This window comes from Neopsephotus bourkii, unplaced genomic scaffold (genome assembly GCF_033783945.1).
Source record: "Neopsephotus bourkii isolate Nb327-2 ecotype Australia unplaced genomic scaffold, CSIRO-AGI_Nbou_v1 NB_1189, whole genome shotgun sequence".
Lineage (NCBI taxonomy): Eukaryota > Metazoa > Chordata > Aves > Psittaciformes > Psittacidae > Neopsephotus > Neopsephotus bourkii.
The window spans coordinates 3,333,673-3,359,580 of NW_026901674.1; the positions used below are offsets into that span (position 1 = coordinate 3,333,673).

General features: G+C 41.8%; 1 protein-coding gene across 1 annotated transcript; it reads right to left on the bottom strand.

Annotated features, from left to right (window-relative positions):
• Positions 1-222: 222 nt before the first annotated feature.
• SEC23IP (SEC23 interacting protein) lies at positions 223-25,835 on the bottom strand. The gene is given in 20 exon segments (XM_061364206.1): positions 223-791; positions 3,915-4,014; positions 7,560-7,722; positions 10,217-10,402; positions 11,241-11,343; positions 12,082-12,237; positions 12,847-13,053; positions 13,593-13,688; positions 14,058-14,225; positions 14,820-14,938; positions 15,585-15,793; positions 16,794-16,935; positions 17,103-17,192; positions 17,522-17,642; positions 18,530-18,619; positions 18,950-19,143; positions 19,644-19,839; positions 20,308-20,834; positions 25,360-25,651; positions 25,653-25,835. Coding segments are annotated over 19 exon segments (3,321 nt in total). The 5' UTR covers positions 25,833-25,835; the 3' UTR covers positions 223-791; positions 3,915-3,932.
• Between the last annotated feature and the right edge of the window lie 73 nt (positions 25,836-25,908).

Sequence of the window (25,908 nt, forward strand, 5' to 3'; positions counted from 1 at the left end):
CTGTTTTGAGGTATTAAACTGCAAAGTCAAGGTGTTTTAGTTCTCACACCTGCAGCCTAGTTTCTCTAAGATTACTTTAACTACCAGATCAAAATGTTGTTTTAAATTGCTCTTCATTTCAGGAGAGGTGAACACTGAGCTGGCTGTAACAAGCTTCTAATATTTTCAAAGTCAAAGGTTCATTTTTGCCTAAAAAAAAACCCCACAGTAAAACTCTTAACAGAGGCTTAAAAAGGTCTTTATAAAATAATCTCCATCACACAACAGTAAGAAAATTATTATGGTTGTTAGGTTTTAGTAAATATGAACTGTTTGGTGTAATCTGTATTAAAGATGGTTACAACTACAGTTTGTTTCTAAAAGATGGATGAACAAATGTATCAAGAAAAGCAGATTTTTGATGTTTCTCAACACGTCCTTTTTAATAAGGACATGCTGCTTTGATAGGCAAAGCATGTTTGACAGCCAGCTGAGACAGGAAAGCTGAAGGAGAGAAGCAATGATTTGCATGCCAAAAGCAAACCTCCTCTTCGGCAATCACTTTATACATGGCAACTGTACAATTAAACTGATTTCAGGTCAACATTGGGTGATTCCATTCATCTCTTGAATGACAGTGCTGATCATCTCAAAATGTAAGTTTGCTTGAAGTGACACAAGAAGGTAGAATGTGAGCAAGTTCTGGACTGGCAGAAAAAGAGTCTGATGCTGATGCTGTCATCTGTACCTATGAAAACACTAGGTGTTGTTCAAAGAGTTCTTCACCAGGTCTCTCAGGGCAACAGGTATGGCTGCGCAGAGAAAACAGAACATGTACACATGGGAAATATGAAATATATCAAGTTTTCTATTCCTGCAGTACTAATAACATTAAACATGCCAACATTCACTTTCAAGAAGACTCAATACCATAAGCTCTGCAATATACTTTTTATGGACACAAATTGGCAATCAGTTACAAACAGAAAGAGCTCACAGGATATCATCACTATACATTGTAATTACCTACTAGATTCTTTAACTTATGGTAAGAAACCATCCTACTCTAAATAGAGATAGAAATAAAGATGCCACAGTTTATATATCCAAGCTGTAATATGCTGGTGCACTCTCCTCCCTCTCTGGGGCCCTCTTAAAAGGCTATAAAAATAGGAGTAATAGAATGCATAGCGACTTGAACAAATATTCTAACCAAGACAGTGAAAGATACTCCTATCAATCTAAGCAAAAAATGCTAATGGTGGCTATGCTTTACTAAAGGACTATGTTCTCATTTGCAGAAGTCACTTAGAAATATCTGTGCTTTTAGCTTCCTTTTAACCAAAATAGATACAAAAAAATAAAACTCCAATTTACGTGTTTAAGTTGTCCCAAAGATTTCTCTACATTGTTTATATGGAACCCTTTATTATCGGCTCACTAAGAACAGCTTTAAGATGACCTAGAAGAGCTGAATCAAGTCATTTATACAAAATAAAAGAACTCAGGAGGTTTTAATCCAGTGGGTACTCTCTTATCAGTGATTAGAAGCAAACAGATATTGGTAGCTAATCACCAGCTTTAAACGCAATAAATTCTTCTCATGTGTAATTTTAGCCAAGATAGTTAATGTTACTGAGTCAATGTAGCTAAGAGTAAGTTACTAGTAGATGTCAAGAAAACCTTCCAAGACAGAACACTACACAAACATGCTGTGCAACAGACTGCGTGCAGTAATGACCCTCCTCTATATAATAAAGTACAGTGACCACCTTCATTCCTCTTCTGCTCTTAAGAACACTGGTCAACTCCCTTTATCCTTCCAAAGGAAAAGGATCAGCTAACACAGACCAGAGAGAAAATCAAACACACAGCTCCTTCCCTTAGCTTGCCTCTGCTAAATTACCACAGTCGCAAAGAAGCTCATGATGCGCTTGGACAGTGCAGATCCCTTTAAGATCAACTTTCCCAGGAAGAGGTAAGCAGACTGTAGATTCTGTCTCTTCCACTCTGCTGACAGCAGGCACCATGAAATTAAGCTGCACAGCAAGAGACAGCTCTGAACGTCAAAGCAGGGATGTGCTCAGGCCTCATCATTCAAAACATGAAAAGTATGAATATGGAGCCCAGAGCCACCTTTGGCATTCACTATTTAACTTGAGCAGCCCACAACAGAGAGAGGCTGTTTCTTCACATACTCTACTTCTAGAGAGGTAAGTGAATGCTGCTGTCCTAAACACTGCTGTATCATCCATTACCTTCACACTACCACCCTTCACATTGGAAGGTCTTAAAGGAAAAAAGAAACTATGCCAACCTTACCTGATTGCTGCCTAACACAGGGGGGCAATGTTTCTTTTCCCTGCTGGAAGACTTACATGGTAATATTTGACATTTCTTCTTATGTAAAAAAGATCCCGGTCTTGTAGCATGCAGCCTTCCCCAGATACCACCTGTCATTAAGCACATTCCAGTGGGCCCTAAGTGCTCTCTCATTTAAGCCTCTGGGATCTGAATCCTAGTCTCAAATGCTGTTCAGTCAAGGAAGTGTCAAGAGAAGTTCTGAGCAATTCCATAGGGTATTACAATCACAGAGACTTGCTTTGTTGCATGACATCCTCCTAATCCTTCCTCTGACTGTGTGGTTCTCAATGAAAAATAGAATTATCCCAACAACAAACCCACTTTTAGCTCTGCAGTGATAAATTATCACTTCCCATGCCCCCCTCCACAAGACTGAAAGTTATTTCTGCAGCACTGAACTTCACATGCTTTCACCCTAAGCAGTCATCAATAAAAGCAGAGAAAAATATTCTGCAGCTGTGACTTGAGACTCTGCATAAGGCACTGTGATAACTGACACACCACTGGCAGAGCTGTGCAGCCAGACACTGCCTTCTCCCCATTTTTTGGCCATGCTTTCAAAACTGCATTGGATCAGCTATGACATTGCACTTTAAAAAGATGCTATCAACTGACTATCAGAGCATTCTGTTTCAAAAGACTACTAAAACTATGCTAGCATTGAAGGCATCTAGAACATTCCTCTCAAATGTCAAGTATTTCTCTTCATACTGGGTATTTGTGCACTGTGACATTATCAGTTCTTCTGAAAAATGGAGAAATACATCAGAAACTATCATGTTGTATAATTCCAAAAAGGCAAGATGCATGCTTCTTCCTCCAAGCCTCTCAAAAGAGAGTATAGTCTTTTCTACAACAGCCAGTGGTGCAGTCTGGTACAGACCCTCAGTTAGGAAACACAGGTCTTAAAAATGCCTGCAAGTATATTTCAGATTTAAGATACTCTGTTATATTGCATCTTTCTTTTCAAAGTGAACCAACTTCCATGCTATATCATTTCATCTGTTCTACTGCAATTCTTAAGCTATACAAAGATAATAAAATACTGGCATATAGAGAGGTCTTATTCAGTAGTTTATCAATATTAATGTTTAACACCTTTTTGGGAGACAAGCAACTTCTTCCCTGGCATATGTGTGCACAAGCGGTCAAACCAATATAACAATACAGACATAACAGCAGAACACTGTTGGCATCCTTTAATTTACTTCACTGTAAATGGAGTTTCATCATGTCCAATATCATCAAGTTTTCCTATGCTTGAACATTCACTGAAACTGAAGTGGGGGAGAAACATGATAAAGAGAGGTCATATTTTTTGACATGTTTGTACTGGCAGTTATTCTCCCATACCAAAAACTCTAACATCAGGTATCTTTTGGAAATGAAGGAGGGAAGAACTTGAATACTTCTCCTGTATTTAAGTCTAAAAATTGGTTTTGGCATCGAAATGACACTTTTTTGGCTGCCTGCTTTGTAATTTAAACTCTGAAGGAAAAACAGGATGTAAGGACACCCAAGTTGCAGCTGAGTTTGGTATGAGTACGTAAGTTATATTAGAACAAACTTACAATTCATGTTTCTGTACATCAATGCTGTGGCTGCTCAGGCTGGATATTCATAGTCCTGTATATTTCTTTCAGAAATAGCAAGGCAGTGTCTTCAGATCCCCTGTGAAGAAAAGAAAAAGAAAAATATGTTAGTACTGCCCATGTTTCATTTCTTGTAAACTATGCTTCATCCCACTCCAGCTCTCTAAAACGTTTGTGCACCCTATTGCCCTGGTACTTCTCTTTCAGGAACATGACCTCTACCAACTTCCTTCAAGCTCAATTCTTCATCAGCTTTGCATTATTTCTGCTACCCTTTCCTCAGTGCCTACTCTGTCCTCCCTAACTTACCATGCTCCAACTCAAAAACCCCTTCTCCACTCACTTCTTTGACCTTACTCATTTGGCTTAAATTTCCTCAAATAATCTATCGCTTTTTGTCTGCAGTAAGCTCCTGAATATATTCCACCATGAACACATTCTACTTGTCAAGGCTTTCTTCCTTTACTTATGCTATTGCACCTATCAGCCCATGTAGAAATTCACCTTTCCCACTTGTGTCAGCAATATTCTAATGCTTCTCTCCCAACCGGCTGGCCCTTCCTTGTAAAGGGACTATATAATAGGCCATAGTCTTCATCTCTTCCTTACCACTAAAAAGTAAGGAAGTTCTCAAATAATTTAAAGCCTAATATAATTCAAGCACCATGCTTCCAAGTGGCTGTTTTCCATCTTTTCAAAGTAAAGCATGATGCTATCTGAATTTAAGCTGAACATCCAGAGATTTATCTTATGCATCTATAAAGTGTTATGCAAAACAATAGCAACATAAAACAGAGACAACCCCTGTAAAAAATAACAAAGAAACAGGCAAATGTTAACAAAGTTCCAAAGCTGGAGGTAAGGGCGGCTTCCTGGGATTTTAGAAGAAATTATATAGGGAGACAATAAAGGCGATTTAGATGGTCAGAACTGTTATCCTCCAAGTGTGAAGAACTTCATTTACAGAGCTCCAGTGAAGAGACACATGTGCAAGCCAAGGAGCTACAGGTATTATCCACATTTAAGCACAGAGATAGTAACACATTTCATGGTGGTCTCTGCTATTAAATGAGTAAACAAATAAGCAAGCAGAAGGATCAACACAGAAGCTTTGTTCACATTTTGGTCATCAATCGTGCTTCCTTACTTGAACGACCAAAAAATAAGCTATAGGTAGCAGGTTTGTAAACCCTAGCAAGGATCGGCTGCCGCCTTGTGGAAAAGAACTCCATGTTTCTTCAACTCTACCCGTGAAACAGCACTGCCACCACCAGGTCACAGACTAACCGGGAGACCGGCCTGAGCTCAACGCTCAGCCGTGCCCGCGCGCATCAGTACCATAGGCCTGAAAACCGCTCCTCCGGCTGCTACTGATCTTAACAACGTAGTGAGCAATACTGATACTTTAACAGGATTCTTCAGGTAATGCTTTCGATTCCTTATTTTAACCTCTGGAAAAATGCCTGCTTCTAAAACTTCTCAGCTATTGTAAATAAAAACCTTTAAAAGCAGTGTAGAACACCGCACGTTCGGCACCTGCTAAACTCAAAACAAGAGACCAGGCACTCCTCCCTCGCCAGCACCTTTCTGCACAGCTTGGCAACTGACACCAAGCTTGTCTGTTACATATAAAGATGTTGTCACGTTGTTAAAAAGGGCAAATACAACAGACCAATAGTTACTGCTGTTCCTGTAATTAGAATTACATCTTTCTCCACCTGAGTGATAGAATCACAGAACAGCTTCTGATTTGGAACAGACCTTAAAGCTTATCCAGCTCCAACCCTCACACCACAGGCAGGGACACCTTCCACTAGAGCAGCTTGCTCCAAGCCCCTGTGTCCAACCTGGCCTTGAACACTGCCAGGGATGGGGCAGCCACAGCTTCTCTGGGCACCCTGTGCCAGCGCCTCAGCACCCTCACAGGGAAGAGCTTCTGCCTAAGAGCTCAGCTCAGTCTCCCCTCTGGCAGGTTCAAGCCATTCCCCTTGGCCTGTCCCTACAGGCCCTTGTCCCAAGCCCCTCTCCAGGTTTCCTGCAGCCCCTTTAGGCACTGGAGCTGCTCTAAGGTCTCCCCTTCAGGAGCCTTCTCTTCTCCAGGCTGACCCAGCCCAGCTCTCGCAGCCTGGCTCCAGAGCAGAGCTGCTCCAGCCCGTCCTTGCAGCATCTCTGTGGCCTCCTCTGGACTCACTCCAACAGCTCCACATCCCTCTTGTGCTGCTGACCCAGAGCTGGATGCAGGACTGCAGGGAGAGTCCCATGATAGTTAAGTGGAGAGTTAAGCAGAATCACCTCCCTTGAGCTGCTGGTCACTATTCTTTTGATGCAGCTCAGGATAAGGCTGGCTTTCTGGCTTTCATGTTCATTTGAAACACGTAAGCACTTAAAAGAAGTAAATCCAAATCCAGATAAGGCAATGGTGTACTACAGCTCTGACTACATGAAAATGCCTAACTCTGCTTCTTGTTCTATAAATGGCTCTGTATACGAGCAACCACTGTATACAAGTGGTAAATTAGAACCACCCGAATTTACAGGGAGTTTCACTGTGCATTTTCTCTTTTATTCCTTTTGTTAATATGTGATAGCAAAGCATCAGTGTTGAGCAATTTCATTCCAACACAAAGAAGTAATAAAGTTTTGCTACACACTGCAGTCTAATACAACAATTCATGAAGGAATTATAGTTGAAAAGGTACATTGCCAAAATGCTCACAGAGCTCGCCTTGTTTTGGAAATGACTGTAGCTAAAGGTTTTGAGTCTCAGTGTGCAATGTCTTTACTGTGAAAAGGATAATGCATTTATTCAGTTTGTACTAAAGCAGAACTAGTTTAGCTAAGAGCGACATCTAGATGTGATGCCTTGAGACTGGCGTTGCTGCAGAGTCACACATACCCTTTTTACCTTCATACCCAAATTGTCTCACTTTTGTAACACTTAAGCATCTAGAGCGTAACAAATTTATAGTCTCCCAAGAGATTATAAGAGTGAGAGATTTCCCATTGTTCAATACTGAAGATTTGGCTGGACATCTAGACCAGGTCATGCTTGCTCAGTAAGGTTGGGCCAGATGATCCTTAAGGTCCCTTCTAACCTGGCATTCCATGATTCTACAGAACTTATCTTTACAGTATGCCTGTGTAAGAAGGCAGCATCTTTCCAAACAAGAGGTTATTTCAGAGTTAAGTGATACGGACTTCTATCCAACTCTGCAGTCATCTTTTCCGAATGTTTAAATTCAAAGTCCCAGAAAACTCAGGACTGAAGTCCTGACCACTGGAACAGCTCCTCTTCTGGTTGCTTTATAATTGGTTAGTCCTTCTACAACTCTTCTCAAATCAGCAGTAGCCTGAAAAATTGATCTGTGTATATAAATCTGTATTACTTTCATCAAAACGTGCTTGAAGTGAAATACTAGGGCATGATTTTTGACAGACGTCACCTGAGTTTTCATCATAAACACCAAGATGGGAAACATGATTGCAGCTATTATCAGATTGGTCACAGGTAAATAACAGACAATAGAAGCAAGATATATGGCAGGCATGTTATTACCAACATTTAAAGATATACAGTTATCTCAGACAAGCAATACTTATAGAATCACAAGCATTCCCTCTTACCAGTAGCATAAATGACTCTGTAGAGCAAAAAGGTATTCATTGAAGCTTTCTATTGGTTTTTCTTGTAGAACATAATCAATCCGACGGCCTCCATTTAGCATTCCAACCTTCACTTGATAATCTTCATCTTTTGGAGGGTCTGGACTTTCAGTGACCTTTTCAGCTGAAATTAAAGAGTTTAAGATTTAAACTCTTTTCAAACATAGCCTGCTCAACTGTAATCAAGAAATATCACCCATTTTCCCTGGTTTGGTTTCCAAGTGCTTCCAATAAGACAATAATAACAGCCTTAACTAACAAGCACACCCCTGCATAATTGAGAAAGGTTATTGGAACTATAGGCTTATTCCTTTCAGAAGAGTATAAACAGAGTGTATTTGAAGAATAGCTCACAAACTAGCAGCTGAGCAATTTTAAAACCAAACCCGTGTTAATATATAGTAGATCCAGTCATTCCACAAGTTAATAACTTGAAATAACACATTTTTACATCCTCCTTGCATAGAGTCAATCACTATCCTCAATTTAAACTAGAAGGAATGTTTTGGTTTTGTAAGTATAGACAAATGCAGCATTATGAAACATCAACAGTTAATTCATAACTGGGAAAGCTGCCCTTGGTGTCATTACGGGTAATATTTATATCCAACTTAAAATTGTTTTCTTCAACAGCATTTTTTTTCTCTTCCAAGTACACACTTAAATGCTTCTTAGCTCATCCCAAAACCTCAGCAGAACACTACTAAAGAGATTAAATCTCACAAATACTTATTTGTATTCATTTGCCCTGAGAAGAAAGAAAACAACTGATTTAGAAACCTGCCCTTCCAGCAGAAAGTTGAAAAGTTACAGAAACTCAAGCCTAAAATACCCTTCAATAAAAGTTAACTTCTCTTTTCCTAATAGACAAAAAAAATACAGCAGTAGATCGGCCCAGGAAGGAGCCCACACTGGAGCAGGGGGATGCCTGAAGGAGGCTGTGACCCCATGGGAAGCCCATGCTGAAGTAAGTTTGCTGGCAGGAGCTATGACCGCTGCAGGGGACCCACACTGGAGCACCTTGTTCCTGAAGGGCTGAACCCCATGGAAGGGGCCCGTGCCGGAGCAGTTCATGAAGAGCTGCAGCCCGTGGGAAGAACTCATGTTGGAGGAGTCCACGGAGGACTGTCTCCTGTGGGAGGGACCCCACACTGGAGCAGGGGAAGGAGAAAGGAGCAGCAGACACAACGTGTGATGAACTGATGAACCTCTTTCCCCATCCCCCTGCACCAATGGGGAGGAGGAGGCAGAGAAACTATGAGTGAAGTTAAGCCTAGGAAAGAGAAAAGGGTGGGGGAAGGTGTTTTAAGATTCAGCTTATTTCTTATTACCTTACTCTGATTTGATTAGAATCATAGAATAGTTAGGGTTGGAAAGGACCTTAAGTTCATCAAGTTCCAACCCCCTGCCATGGGTAGGGACACCTCGCTCTAAACCATCTCACCCAAGGCTCTGTCCAACCTGGCCTTCAACACTGCCAGGGATGGAGCATTCACAACCTCCCTGGGCAACCCATTCCAGTGCCTCACCACCCTCACAGGAAAGAATTTCTCCTTATATCCAATGTAAACTTCCCCTGTTTAAGTTTTAACCCATTACCCTTTGTCCTATCACTACAGTCCCTAACAAAGAGTCCATCCCCAGCATCCCTATAGGTCCCCTTCAGATACTGGAAGGCTGCTATGAGGTCTCCACGCAGCCTTCTCTTCTCCAGGCTGAACAGCCCCAAGTTTCTCAGCCTGTCTTCATATAGGAGGTGCTCCAGCCCCGATCATCCTCGTGGCCTCCTCTGGACTTGTTCCAACAGATCCATGTCCTTTTTATGTTGAGGACACCAGAACTGCACACAATACTCCAGGTGAGGTCTCACGAGAGCAGAGTAGAGGGGCAGGATCACCTCCTTCGACCTGCTGGTCACGCTCCTTTTGATGCAGACCAGGACACGGTTGCTTTCTGGGCTGCAAGTGCACACTGAAGCTGGCTCATGTTCATTTTCTCATCGACCAGCACCCCCAAGTCCTTCTCCACAGGGCTGCTCTGAATCTCTTCTCTGCCCAGCCTGTAGCTGTGCCTGGGATTGCCCTGACCCAGGTGCAGGACCTTGCACTTGGCATGGTTAAACTTCATGAGGTTGGCATCAGCCCACCTCACAAGCGTGTCAAGGTCCCTCTGGATGGCATTCCTTCCCTCCAGCGTATCAACCGAACCACACAGCTTGGTGTCATCGGCAAACTTGCTGAGGGCGCACTCAATCTCACTGTCCATGTTAGTGATGAAGATGTTGAACAAGACGGGTCCCAACACCGATCCCTGAGGGACACCACTCGTGACTGGTAGTAAGTTTAAGTAGTTTCCCTAAGTCAAGTCTGGCTTGCCCTTGGCAGTAATTGGTGAATGATCTCCCCCTGTCCTTACCTCAGCCCATGAGCCTTTCATATATGTTTCCTCTCCACTGGTCAGCTGAGTGAGAGAGCAGCTTTGGTGGGCAGCTGGCACCTAGCACAGAGGCCTCCTTAATAGGGTCAGGAAAACCAATAGCAAGTCATCACTAGGATACTTAAGTTTCTTCTCATCTGATATTGACAAGTTAGAAGAAAAACCATGATGTGTCCACATACCTTCTACCACTTGTTTTTCTTCCTCCTCTTTAATTTGGTTAGCTACTTTCTCCAGCTCTTCTTGCAGTTGAGATGAAGATGTATGAGCACGTGCAAATTCATTCAGGGTCTGCCACGCACTCTTCAAAGAGCTAATAAAACCCTGTTTCAGATCAGATCCCATACGAGAGAGAGAATCTTTCAACTCTAAGAAGGTGAAAAAAGGGAGGGGGGAAAGTCACCATAGGAGAAAGATGCAAAATCAAACAAAAACCACAATGATGAAACCCTGCTTTTCCTAATAATTGGGATTTTTGCTGAGAAACAGGCTGCTATGTCATGAACATGTTTTTCTTGCTTCTCTATTCAAAAAGGATTAAGTGAAATGCAATTAATGCACCATTGATTTCTCACTGAATGGGTCAATGAGTTAAAACCTACTAGCACAGGAAACAGTCCAACAGCCTCCAAATCCAGAAGGGTCCACAAAAATAGCTTCAGCAACTAATCCTTGAACACCACCCCCCACAATCATTCCTAACATCCTACACTAAAGCAAGAGTATAGAGAGAGCAGTTTCAAACTCCAGCAGAGCAGAAGAGCCTACAAGATCTGCCAAAGTCACTTCCAGTAGCAGTGATTTAGAGAAGCACTCCCAGACACCTCTAGCCTGTAATTCTTTTACAGCTCAGTAACTGTGTCACCAGTAACTAAGCTGCCATTCAATACTGGTGGGAAACTCTGAAGGAGCTCTTCACAGTAACTGGTCAGAACCACCAGGATCTGTTAGATCAGGGCTCACAACTGTTCCATTTTTAAAAGGAACTTTAGAAGCTCAAATCTGGAGGAATTACAATTCTTGCATCTGAATGCAACTGTGAATATCCAATTTATAGGGCTGGGAGGAATCCCCCTCTGATATTTAGGCAAAATATAGAGGCAGATATCCAGGAACATTAATTAGTCATTTGAAATTTTACAATATTCTAAAGCAAATGAGTAAATTAGGAATGCGATCCATATACAAAAGAAGTTTTCTTTTTACCCAGATGAAGTCTTTTTCTGCCTTTATGATGTGGAATGAGAACTGGTTTTAAATCCAGGTCTTCAATAATCATTGGTTCTAACCTGTAAGCCACTGGATCAAGCTGTGAAGAAACAACACATTGACATTTAGTTAACTTAAAAGGCATTCTAATTATCACATTTCAGAAAAAAAAAAGAATAAAATCCTTATTTATGAATAGAAAGCCATTCTGGAATTCTATGCCGTTTCAGTTTTATAAAAACTCAGTTCATGACTATTTAATCATAAAATTAAACAGGTTCTATTAATAAATTAAGACTTATTCTCCTACAGACAGAGATTCTAAGGAGAAAACACAACAGTCAAAGAACAGCAAGTTTTTCTTGCACTCTGGTGATTACTTTCAACATGTCACTGTTTAATTGTCAAAGAAGATGGGACAGAAGAGGACAAATGTGCTGTATGTACTGCAAAACATTTCCAAGGATTTCCAAATTTCCCAGAATCCAAACTGGCAACTCAGAAGAGTTCTATAAACAGCTAAAACAGTTCATAAAAATCTACAACAGGGGCTTGACATTAATGGGGAGAAGAAAAAAGTTGAACATAGCAAATATTATCAAGCCAATCCACACCTAAAGTGCTAGGTATGGAACCTATAGCCAGCTCACTTTTGCAGTAAACACCACAGATATTTGGAATATATATTTGATATGGGTCATTTCTTTTTAAAAGGGTGTTTTGGGAAATGTATGTAGTGGAACAGGAGGGGTAATGCTCAGAGGTTAAAGCTTAAGTCTTCTGCATTGGTCTCATCTGCATCAAGTAAAAGCAAATCTCAAAAGTATTGCTTACTCACTGGATGATAGATATTGAAGAATCCCTTGCAGGTTGGAAGTCTGTAGTTTTCATCAATCTTCTCCACACCTCTCACAGTAAGGAACACACCAATAGGAGAACCAAGAGCAAAGAAAATATCTGGTTCAAAGTCCAACGGACTGTAAGCCACAGAAACCTACCAGACACAAATCAGATATGTAATCTCTCAGGACTGCCAAGATAGTCAACATAATGCTTAGTTGGGAAGGAAAAACAAGCAGTGCATTAAATCAAACACATGCTCACAATAATTCCTATCAGTTTCAGTTGCATTGCCCTCTTCCACACTACTACCATGGTACTAGTGAATACTGATAATCTAACATTAAAATATTCTTAATGAAAAACTTAAAAAACCCCAGAAAAATTAAACATATGTTTAAAACATAAGGTCTTTGAGGTTTGAGTTTTAAGTTTGAAGTAAATCTTAAATGTAACAGTATAGATGGATCAGTTTAGGCTGACCATTCAATATCATGTCATTCAGGCAGTTCTGCTTCTGGAACAAAACTGTGTTTACAGCTCACTCACTGCTGAAAATGAATTTTTGTGGCACTCTTGTTATAAGAAGTTTTGCTTTCGGTAATCTAACCCACTTCTCCAATCCTCCCACCAAAGGGTAAAGTTCTGTGTAAGTATAGCTTTTGTACAAGAGAAGCAGCAGAATCATCAACATTAAGAAAACGAAGCCCAGCAAAAAGACGGGATTGTTCCAAGTGAATCATTTTACTTTACACAGTCTCACCTGGCCAGTTCCAACCTCAAAATACTCATAGTCAATGTTCATTGAAGAAACAGATGCACCAACTGGAAGCCTCCTCTTTGAATGCAGCTGACCTGACTCTGAAGAGGAGACAGAACTAACTGTCTCTTTTGCTTTCTGGGCATCTTCTTGAGTTTGGAGTGTGGCAGCCAGCACTGCTTTCTTTTCTGCTAGTGCCTTCTTTTGTTCCTTTGGAGAAAAGTTTCAAAAAACAGAGGAAAAAAAAAAAGTTTATTTCACAGTGATCAAAAGCCAGGGCTGTTCAGCCTGGAGAAGCTGAATGGAGACCTCATAGCAGCCTTCCATTATCTGAAGGGGGCCTACAAGGACACTGGAGAGGGACTCTTCATCAGGGACTGTAGCAATAGGACAAGGGGAAATGGGTTTAAACGAGAACAGGAAAAGTTCAAGTTACATATATGGAAGTTATTCTTTACTGTGAGGGTGGTGAGGCACTGGCACAGGCTGAACAGAGAAGTGGTAAACACTCCATCTCTGGCAGTGTTCAAGGCCAGGCTGGACAGAGCCTTGGGTGACATGGTCTAGTGTGAGGCATCCCTGCCCATGGAATTGGAACTGGATGAGCTTTAAGGTAATTTCCAACCCAAACCATTCTGTGATTCTGTGATTCTATATTACCAAGTGTGTTAATAAACAGATGTTACTCCACAGCAAGGAATTCAGTTACATTTGCTTGACAACGTTTCATTCCTGAAAAGTGTGTTTACCTGCTTAGCTGCTCTGTCTTTTACAAAGTTAGCTATTTTCTTTCTTGGTCCAAGAGGTATTCCCATTTCTTTCAGGTCATCAATTGTACACATGAGCTAAAAAAACCCAAACCAAGCAAAACAAAATTAAAAAAAGTAAAATCAAACACATATCAACACTCACTTTGTAACTTTTCTAGTATTATGTATGATTTCTTATTGGCAATAACTAATGAACTAGAAAAGATACTTTATAAGCTATAGAATTTAAAAGAAAAGAGACATGATACAAAGTACCTTAACATAACTGGGGGGGTTATACACCACACTAAGAGTCACACAGCAATCAGTCCTCATGTCATGCAATAATTCTCTTACCTTTGCAACTGCTTTCATGCCTCACAGTACACTAAACTCAAACAAAAAACCCCAAACCAACCTCTGTACACTGGGCAATCCCCAAAAGTCAAGTGAATACTATTGTACCAGAGACTCCATGTCAATTTTCTCCTTTTCAAAGGTGCTAGCATATTCTGACAAGCTAAGCAGTTCTAGAGTCTTCTGCAAAGTCGGAACATCATCATCTACTTCAGGCTCACAAAGGTCATCACCAGTAGTAATAGAGGAGCCCAAGGAACTGGTATCTTCAGTGATCTTAAAACAGCACAGAAACAGAATCACATCATTTAATAGTGAAAAAACAAATGCACAGCAAGATAAACAGTTTAATTCCTTTATCTTAAAAACTTTATTATATAAGCTTTATAAATTTATGTCCATTTTCACTAAAGCAGGATACAGATTCTCCACTAATAATAGATCAGCAGAATACACATTTGGTAACTTTTAAGAGGCAAAAGGTTTCTTGAGCTTTCCAATACTCAAAAATATTCCTTTTCATCATCAAACAACTCATCACTGTTTCTAGTATGAACACGGATAGGTTCTTTCCCCTTTTACTCATCTACCCTACAATTCAGATACTGTTAAAACCAAGTTATATCTCCACAAGGGTCAAAGCTAATGTTCTGATCAAATCCCTTTAGGGCCTTCTTCAAACTTGAAGGAGATGCCAATAGTTTGTCCTGAGGATTGACAATATTTACAGAACTGCACATTTCCATTCACATGTTAAAATGTCCTATCAGAACCACAACTGTGTTTCAGCTAATAAGTTCTTAAAACTCAAGAAAGCTGCTGAAAAATATCAGAACCATTTGCCTGGAAAGACTAACATATAGACATTACCTGTTTATCATGACCAGCCACATCCTTTCCAGTCCCATTAACATCAGAGAATGGTCCAGTATTTACTGATGATGCCAAGTCCTTCTGATGAGACAATATGTCAAATAGAATTAAGGAACCTGGAAACAGGAATTAAAGTTCTTTGAGAAAAAGGTCAGATTTTCCTGTCACTAAATCCCAAGCAAAATTTATATGCAGTAGCACCATATAGATTGATTGTATTCCAAACTAAAATACCTATATATTAACTTGGACATGATCATTCTCAGCAAGAAACAAACCTTTTTTCCCTCCTCATTCCTGCTTCATAGTTACCATTATCAAACTTTCTTTATTTAACCATCTTAGACTGCTTGCCAAATGGAACAACTTCCAGCCCCAACCGCTATGCCACATGTTGTTATAATACTTAATCTATGTTAAAAAAAAAATCATCTTACTTTTACTAAGTGAGGGTTTTGAGATACAGAAATTGCCCACCTACCATGACACCAACTAACCTGTCAACTTTTAAACACAAAATAGACAGTAAGTCTTCATGTAGGAAGCTAAAGGGGAATGGGAAATGCATGCATACATGAAGTACCTAACCTTCTCTCAAAGCTTAATGAACTTAGGTATTGAGAGGTATTTGACTTTAATCAGCCATGCTCTGAAAGACAGCCACCCCCAACAGCTAATTTTAGCCTTATGCTTAATGAAGGCTTCATTTCCCTTAGTGTAGGGATGCTGGTTTTATCCCAGATCAGTTCCTAAGAGAATTACCTAAACTGTGCCCAGCCACAGAGACTCCTCCTTTGAAGTCTGGGTTACGACTCACAAATAGTGCATACAAACGATTCATTTCCAGCCCCACTTTGTCCACAATGGTCTGGCAGTAGGTGGGGCTGTTGTAAAACAGGACGTCGAGCAGGGTTTCGTTGGTGAAGTGCCGCAAGCGTCCAATGCTAGGCAAAGTGATCTTCTTTATGTTCCTAGTAACACAAAATCGTTAGAAACGTGAATGCCTTTAAAGAAATGCAGATACAAACTTTGTTAACTTTGGAAATGACAGGTAGTGGAACTGCAATATAAATAGCACACATATGGGATCTACAGACATTAAATAAAGCATATCATTGCATCCTCATACGTTAGAGCTATCTACTGATTACATGTACTTGAGAAAGATACAGCTTCCTTTTTCCCCTCCAGTCTGAAGGGATGCCTGAAATAATCTCTTCTCTGTTCCAACACTGCTCTTACCTAGAAACAGGAAGTTTTGTGACCAGATTGGTCAAAGTGGATGAAAAAAGAACTTGCATATAAAAACTGAAGGTGAAATTGAAGAAATAGGCAACATAATCCTCATCACCAGGCATCACATCTGCTTGCCTGGCGTTAAGACAGCTGGAATTGGTAGAGAACTGAAACTGCTTAGGTAGCATTGTCTGGGTTGGTTCATAGAATAAAGCTCCTTCCTCATGATAAGGCAGAGTTCAAATGCAAAAAAAAGACTAAGCTTCTAGGAAAGCAGTATGACTTGACTGAGCTACAACAGCCTGGAGAATACCAGCGTGCGCTCTAAGCAGTACAGGTTGCTACCCTCACGATTTCTACTTCCCCACCTTTGAGCAAGAGAAAACACTTTGAAATGTCAAGCAACAGCAAAGGGATAGGCTCCAAGAAGTGCTTTTAAAATACATCTTAAAATATAGTAACAGTCCTACCCAATATAGATATTTTTTTAAATTTTATTTTGAAATTAAGTAAAATAATCTCGGCTCCAGTGCCTAATCCTAATTGAGGTACTACTGTAGGACTGTACAGAGGGCTCAATGCCTTCCTCAGGAAGAGGACACTAACATCTCATCTCCTCATGTCAGACCCAATCAGACTGCAGGAAGATACAGGAGAGAAAGTTCTTCACTCCAAATTGTATCTAGCTGTGGTGTACAACATGTCTTCATGCTCAGAACCAAGCAATGGACTCACCTGTCTACACCTGTTGCATCTCCGTGCAGAGAACTATGCCAGTGAACTGGGAGGAATTCCACCCTGCTCACTCTGTGTTCCTCTAAAGCCTTCTTAAAGTGAGTCTGTAACAACTTCAGAGAAACAGTCCTAAAATCATCAACTGTAGAGAAGAAGAGTAATGAAAATCCAGTAGTACCAGTATTCAAACAACACATAAACATAAATATTCTCTTTTGGTTTTCCTCAAGGACATGCTTATGTGAATACAAGAGACCCACATTTAAACAGTTAAGAATACAACTGCTCATTAAACAAGCAAAAACTTACCACATTCAACAACACTTCTAAACCTCAAGTCGCATACAGGACCTATGCCATGAACCATAAACACCAGATGGTCAATTTGGGGCATTTCTCCTGTAGACAAAGGAAATAAAAAAGATCAGAATACCAGTGTGTACCACAGTGGTAAAGTTTACAGTCCAGCAACTTTAAGATATACTTGCTTTCTAAAGCTTCTCATACAACATGGCTCAGGACATAACACAGCCCACAGGACTTCTCTGATTAAAAAAAACCCCAGGTAACTTCTTTCAGGCAGCTTATATTGAGGGATAACTTTAATCTTTAGACTCTAAGTATGAACAGTGCATTGACACTCCACCCACTATTGTCCTTTGTGCACTACCTTTGCGCAGAACCAAACTAACTGCACAAGCTGCAGACCACACAGAGCAATTACATACCATCAGGAATTTCATCATGGTCATCATCAATTCCACGCTTTACTACCCTTGGTCTTGCCTGACCACCATCTTGAGATGTGCCCCATTCATCTGGCGTGGCAGGTTGGAACTGGACTATGACCTGGAAAACATATTATCCAATTATAAACACACAAAAAACTTATGATCCATACTATTAGTCTGAAAGCATTGCATGGGTTGACACACTTTTTGCTTGATTGCTTTACCTTGCACCTGAGATTCAACTACTTTGTATATACGCAGAAAACAGCATTAGCAAACCCTAAGGGTATTCCCTGTGACAATGACAGCTTCACTGCCACTAGTGAGGTAAGACTTACACTGACTCAGTGTAGTCTGAACTCATAAATATGACACCAAGTGGTTTTAGCACTCCTTTTCTAGGTTTTTACCAGACAGAACTCCTCAACCAGCATTATTAAGTGCCTAAACAAGGAGCAACCATGAGAAAATAATCCAAGGGACAGAATGTATTTATTATTACTGCATCTGTGATAAGTGAACAGTTAACAGCATTGGTCAATAAGGCTGAAGTCCAAGTTTTAATCCCATGAGACTGATGGCAAAGTATTTAGAATAACTTTTAAAGCTTTATTTGCTAGACTTTCTTATGGCATAAAAATAGTTGCTTGCAGTGGAAACTTCTCGTGGCTTAGGTACCCAAACTAATTACCTTGTAGTTAGATTAATGCTCTTCTCCACATGAAAGCTCTTAGTCTAAATTACCTTCCATTTGATACAGACTGTCTGAGGTTAAACCAATTCAAAATGCCTCCTGTTTGCTGCCAGCTGATGCTCAGTTGAAACATTGACTATGCAAACCTTTACTTCTCTTAGGTTTTAAAAGCATCATCTTTTAATAACCTACAGCATACTGAAACAAGCAAGGAAGACTGCATTCAATTTATGCTGCCATCCATCTGCTCATTCACTCCTAATGAATCCTATGAGAATCTATTCCCAAAATCCATTACCAAAATCCATTACCTTGGGATTATGCATAACAATTGTCTCCCCGTTTGGGAATTCAAGTCGCCGATGCCATTGATTTGTAGTGACAGCCTTTTTATATTCTGCCTGAAAGAGTAAACAAGTTACACAAAGTCAGTATGCTTTCTCAAACTATTTCTTGGCCTTGTGCATCATCTGTGATATTAAGTTTATAATTACCATCACTTTGCTTATACAAAAGTGTCACATGAGGCCCTACACAAGTTGATTTTAGATCTCAGCAGTGTATGAGTAATGTGGCCTTCTAGCCACTGCCCTGTGCAGGATTTGCTTACTTATACTCCAGGGACTGCATTCTGGAAGTCATTTTAATGAAACACAAGGAGGCATTTCTAAAGTCATAAATACGAAGAACTATCAAGTACTTAGTGAAATTTATCTAAAGGTAACACTAACCTCTAGCTTGTCACTAAAATCCTCAGTGTAAGGAATAAACCGGCTGTCCTTGTCTCCCTTATAAAACCACACACAGCGTCTCACTTCAGAAGGCTCTTCATCCCAGTAGACAGCTTTCCTCATCCTGTCGTACAGGTACACATCATAGCGTCCACCGTCAGTGCTCAGAACCACACTCTCAGGATCAGGTTGGACTACGACACAAAAGTCACACTCTGTTACAATACTAACATGTACATATCTTCCCTCTCACACCAACCCCACTCACCTTTGTTACAAGTATTAGGCCATTAAGACAGATAATTACAACATGGAAGAGAAGCTTCATAATGTCAGGCAACCACCATGTTGCCTCTAAAACACTTACATGTCTTCTGTGCAAAAAAAAATGTTTTGAACAACTCCCAGATACAAAATCTTATTCCAGAGCTGACAGTTTAACAAGAAGGCAAACCAAGACAAATAACAAAGGAGTTCTACATAAAAATGAGATATTCACTAGGCATAGAACATCTTCACAAAATGACAGCATCAAGCAACACATAATGTAAACGAAATAAAATAAGTGGCACAAAATACATCTTCAAGACATGTATTAGTATTACTTATTATTGCCATATCATGCTCTCATACATGGCATTACTCTAATATCTTCCTTCTAGTCCTGTTCACCTTTGAGTAAGACACAACTTACCAGAGTTATAGACTTCCTCTAATTTTGCAGAATCCAGTATGCTGAATGGCATCCACACCTGCTTGTCCTCCACCTCCTTACAGTAGAACCAGTGGGGCTGAACTGGCTCATATTGGTTCTGCAGCAAAACAGGAGGTGCCTGCACCAGTGGACCTGAAGGCCTGGGACCTGAGAGCTCTGACTGAGACTCTGGAAACTGAAAATACACATGGGCTTATCACCTTAATCTCACAGTTTTTACAGAACTGATCTATACTTTGCTCTAGATAACACAACCTTTACTTCTTTCTTTTTTTAGTTCTTCAATATCATTACCAGAATGAATGGCAAACCAATTTTTTAGCTCATATCTTGCAAATGGCTCAATTTCACCTTATTTACAGCAGAGGCACAAAGCAGCCACACAGTTGAAACAGCAGCAAACTCAGTAACAGGTAGAAAAGAGCAACAGAACTTCACCACCTGGCTTTGCTTACCTAGCTACAGCCTTAGGGTATGCTCACTTCAAAGATTAGTTTTCCTAAAGCAGACAGCTCTAGCAAAAAGATTTTGGTATCAGAAATGGTTCCAAAAAAACTTCAGAAGACAAAATACACAATTCAAAGAGGAAACTGACTTGAATTGGTTTGTTCTGGTAGCAGGCCAACAGAAATGATGTCTGTACCTGTGTCAATGACCCTGGAGGTGTCTGATACATCTGGACAGGTGGCACAGAGCATGGAGGTTGAACAGGATGACTCTGTTGCAGCTGTGGTGGAGTCAGGTATGGGTTAGCTCTGCTGCTTAGGCTGGTGTGCCGGTAAGGGTTATACCCCTGCTGAGATGTTCCCTGGGGAAGAGTAGATGCACTTGCAGGTGGAGGACAGCTCTGCTGAGGAGTCTGATATGCTGTGATTCCCACCTGGGAAGGAGGTGGTGCACTGTAAGAGGATTGTGACTGTGGAATATGTGGTGAAAAGGCATTTTGCCCATCCTGTGACCCAGAAACAAGTGGAAATGAAGTTGAAGGCCTGGAGAAGGCTGGTGCTCCAACAGGTGGTGCAACAGTTGTTAAGGGTGGCTGCCCAATACTTCCAAATGGATCACTGCTACTAGGTACTTGAGAGAAATAGTTGAAAGTCTGTGGTGGATTTGGGCTGGCAGAAGTCTGACCCAAGAAGCTGTCCTCTTCACCAACATCTGCAGAATCATCTGCAAAAACACAAAGATAACTACAGCTATAACGAGAGGTTCAAAGCAGCTAGTGCATGTAGTCAAAATGTTCTGTAATTATCAGCTATTACCAAAACTCTGTTGGTCCCCATAAAGTCAAAAGGATTACAAAGCTTACATGTACTTGATGATTAAATACATTGTAAAATGAAACAAAATACACCAAGTCTTCAAGAACATTTAAAATGGACCATAACAGTCACTCAGTGAACCCAGATAAAGCAATAAAAGTTAAAAATCTGGAATAAGAGACCAAAGTATGACTGAAGACAGGACCTTTCCAAGCCAACTTGACAAGGATCCCTGCTTCCAGGGTGCAAAAATCCCCTCCAATTTCCCTACGCCTACCAAATAAATGCAAGCGCAGCCTTGGTTCATTTCCTTTCACCATGAAAATAGCTATTAAGCACAGGAGTTTACACTCTTAATTTCTAGACTTCCAAGATCAAACTCAAAAGCAGATCTTAAGGACATTCCCAAATATGCCAAACCTATTGGTTAACAAATCCATCCTGGCCTGCTGCTTCAGGCAAGATCCCTCACAAGGTTTCTCATTTGACCTGCAAGGTGGCCATAACTCATCGTTCCAAGCTATTGATAAGCACAACTGACTCCAGCTCTCTCTGAAAATCCTACTCTAGACTGGCACAGAAAATAAGTCCCCATTCTGCATAAGTGCAGGAGAGGGCTTAAAAAGGTGCAAGGCCACGACTACCATTTCATACTGAGAATATACACAAACCAGGTCCTGGTCAATCCTGGTTTTCTGCTTTGTAGTAACCTAGGAACAACTGGGGAAGAAAAAGTGGTTTGACATAATCACAGATCTCACAGTAACCTCAGTTAAGCCTGTGACATCTGAGCATCACTGCCTGTCTGCTGAGGGAACAGCACCATGCAAGCACCAGTGCAATCTGCAGAAGTCCTAAATGTGGTGTTATCTGCTCTGGCAATCAGATAATCCCTAGGCTGTGGGGAAGAAACCACAGAGCTATCATTGCTTCTCTACTATTCATCCCTTGCCAAAGCCAGAGGGCCAAGCATCTCTGAACCTACAAAAAGCCAGTAACAAATGTCATTATCCTCAGCCAACAGAACTGTAACATAGAGTATCAAGGGAGCACAGGGGAATCCACAAAGAAGTCTCCCTAGGAAGCTGCTGTTCTAATTAATTAATCATAAAAGCAGCATGAGTAAAAAGGACTATTTTAATCACCTTTTACTTAGAAGTCTTTTCAGACTGGAAATCTGAGGCATCAGCTGAATTTGCCAACTTTCCTTATTTTCACCTCTAACATTTTATCCCACTTTGAGGAACAAAACCCAAAACCTACGTGTGTGAGCCATGACGTGGAGCATAATAAAACTCTTTATAAGCAAAGAACACTACGAAGCCAGGCCTATGGATTATCTCCCAACTACAGACCAGAAAAGCCATTTATACTAAATAAAAGGTCTCAGCTGCTAAACAATAAAACTCTTCTTTCTTTCATACCTCATAAACACTGTAGAATACAGAGAAGCATACCGCATGCTGCACTCTCATAGAATCATGGAATCAACTCAGTGGGAAAAGACTTTTAAGACCATTAAGTCCAACCGTTACCCCAGCACTGCCAAGGCCACCACTAACACATGGCACCGAGGGTCTCATCTACACGGTTTTTGAACACTTGAAGTGTCAGTTCTCAGTTTTCCAAAGTAACTGCAGAATAGGCAATTCACCATCTCAAATCACAATAAACACACAGCAATGTGCTGAAGAGTTTAAGGCCTTTACTAAGTGCCCATTCACAAAACACTTACTGCTCTCCAATTTCAACTAGGTTTTCGAGATTTAGTCTCACTGTATCTTTCCTTGAAAAAGTTTTGCAAACACAAAAATTCTATGTGCATACATACACATGCCCCACACAGTTTTTCAACTCATTACTTCATACTTTGCCCATCTCTAGTTTTTCAAAGCCTACGTTGCAACATAAACCCAGACTGGCAGAAAAACAAGCACTTCATACACATTTTAAAATAACCTATGAGTAAACAGCTTGGACATACAAAGGCAGTATTCTTCCCAAACATAAAACAGTCTTTCTTCAAAAGTGACTGTGACAACCTCCTATATATCCCTCCTTATATACGGTTGAACCTTGTCATTCACAAATTGTCACCTGACAGCCATAAGTGACATTAGCCCACTTCCTCATCGGGAATACCCCTCTCTATCTACAATCAGTATATTGGTTACTTCACCCACACTTGAGCCAGGGAACGTATTTTCTATTGTCACAGAAACACAGAATGTTCAGATTGGAAGGGACATTAAAGCTCATCCAGTTCCAAGTCCCTGCCATAGGTAAGGACACCTTCCACTACAGCAGGCTGCCCTAAGCCCCGTCCAACCTGGCCTCAAGCACTACCTTTGATGGGGCAGCCGCAGCTTCTCTGGGCGACCTGTGCCAGCACCTCAGCACCCTCATAGGGAAGAATTCAAACTGCAAATCATAAACACTCTTGGAAATGTAATGTAAATTCAAGATGCAAACTGTTCTACACAGCCAGATCCCCGGTGAGTGCAGTGGGCTAGAGAAACAGAACATTTAACAGGACAGGGGCCTCACTCGGATAGACATGGAATGCAGCACAACCCCCCGGCACTAGAATTCACCCCAGCTGCAAACCTGTGAATCTTCATTTGGTCAAATTTAAAGTGAGATGGGGAGTACATGATACATCACATTCTTCTTCCTAGGCAGCTTCTAAGTGTTCAGGAAATTGCAACAAGGCAGTCACCTGTGCAAAGCCACTAGCCAGACAGGCACTTCAAAATTACTTTTGTTTTTAAATGAGAAACTATGTATATGTGCAAGAAAGAAAAAGCACTAGGATTGCATAATGGAAGTGGTAACATACCATCTATCAAATACCTCAAGTATCGTAATGCTTTTATTTGTCTCACCCCAAAAAATGTAGCTTATCAAAAAAAGTGATTCAAAGCCCAAACATTTTATTGCATCTACATAGATATACTCCACTGATTTCCATCTGCATTAATACTTAGTATAGCTAAGATACAACACTGCTGAAATAATGACTTGGATTTTGGACTCAACACATACCAATGCAGTAAAACTTAGATTATCTGACTTCTAGATGTAATTTTAATGCTTAAGGTTTTAGTCTCAGACTGAATGAATTTCCAGAAGTCTTTTCCTTTCTGAAACTGTTTCACAGAATCATAGAATGGGATGGGTTGGAAAGGACCTTAAGATCATCAAGTTCCAACCCCCCTGCCACGGGCAGGGACACCTCACACTAAACCATGGCACTCAAGGCTCTGTCCAACCTGGCCTTGAACACTGCCAGGGATGGAGCATTCACAGCTTCCCTGGACAACCCATTCCAGTGCCTCACCACCCTCACAGTAAATAACTTCCTCCTTATAGCCAATCTAAACTTCCCCTGTTTAAGTTTGAACCCATTACCCCTTGTCCTATCACTGCAGTCCCTAATGAAGAGTCCCTCCCCAGCATCCCTATAGGTCCCCTTCAGATACTGGAAGGCTGCTATGAGGTCTCCATGCAGCCTTCTCTTCTCCAGGCTGAACAGCCCTAACTTTCTCAGCCTGTCTTCATATGGGAGGTGCTCCAGCCCCTGATCATCCTCATGGCCTCCTCTGGACTTGTTCCAACAGTTCCATGTCCTTTTTATGTTGAGGACACCAGAACTGCACACAATACTCCAGGTGAGGCCCCACGAGAGCAGAATAAAGGGGCAGGATCACCTCCTTCGACCTGCTGGTCACGCTCCTTTTGATGCAGCCCAGGATACGGTTGCTTTCTGGGCTGCAAGCACACACTGAAGCTAGCTCAATGTTCATTTTCGCATCGACCAGCACCCCCAAGTCCTTCTGCATAGGGCATCAGGTTTTTAGACTGCAACACCATTAAAGGTTTAAAAGGTAAGGATATTAAAGCCACGTTTAAATTAGCAACGGAACTTAAGGTACCTCCTTAACTCAGTAATTCCACACAGGGAAAACGGACAACATGGAAGAGGAACTTAAAAAAACAGAACCATTAAATACACCCCTCACAGCTTTTAACTGCTGAAACAAACATGCTGATCAATGAACTGAAAACACGATAACCTCCCGCTATCCTTACACACACAGCTAGGAGTCAAACACATAGCCATGACATACGCTCAGGAAAGCGGGATGCGCACATCTCGGGCAGCTTATCCTCCCTGAAGCATTAACGCCCGGCGGTGACAACCAGCTCCGGGAGCCCCTCGGACGGAAGATGAAGGTCTAACCGACACGTAGCGGGCCCAGACGCCAGGGAGACCCGCAGCCGCTCTGGGCAGGCCCCAGCTCGGCTCCTCAGAGCTCCCACTGACCCCTCAAGCCCGTTATCCAGGGCTACGGAGGGCTCCGCCCGGGTCCCGCGCGACCCCTCCGTGCCCCTCCACTTCCCCCACAACAACGCCCCAGCACCTCCCTTACCGGCTGCCAGGAGAGCCGAGTCCGGCGGTATAACCGGAGCCTGGCTGACCGGGATGAAGGGCACGGTGAAGTTGAACTCGGTAGCGGAGGAAGAAAAGAGCAAGTTGGTGGTAGCACCGGTAACACCAGGCTTCGCCGCCGCCATGGCTGCACCCGGCCACGTCCCTTCCCTCACGACATCCCCGCCCTTTCCGCCCTCATCGCTTTGCCCGCTTTCAAGATGGCGGCGGCGGCGCCGCGCCCTTACGGCCTGTCCGCGCACGGGTGAAGAGGAGAAGGCGGGTCCGGGGCTGGCAGTGCCGCCATTGCCGCAGGAAGAGGAGGAGGAGAAGGAGGGCGGAAGCGGGGAGCCCCCGTGCTAAGCTTGCGAGCGGGAGTTGGCGGCAGCAGGGTGCTGGCAGCCCTTTGCCTGCCCTCGCCATGCCGTGCGTGGCCGACTGGCTCAACAACCCCTTCAGCATCGTGCAGGGCATCTTCGGTGAGTGCGGGCCGGGCGGGGACGGGGCCTCTCGGCGCCGGGAGGGCGCCTGAAACCGCGCGGTGGCCGCA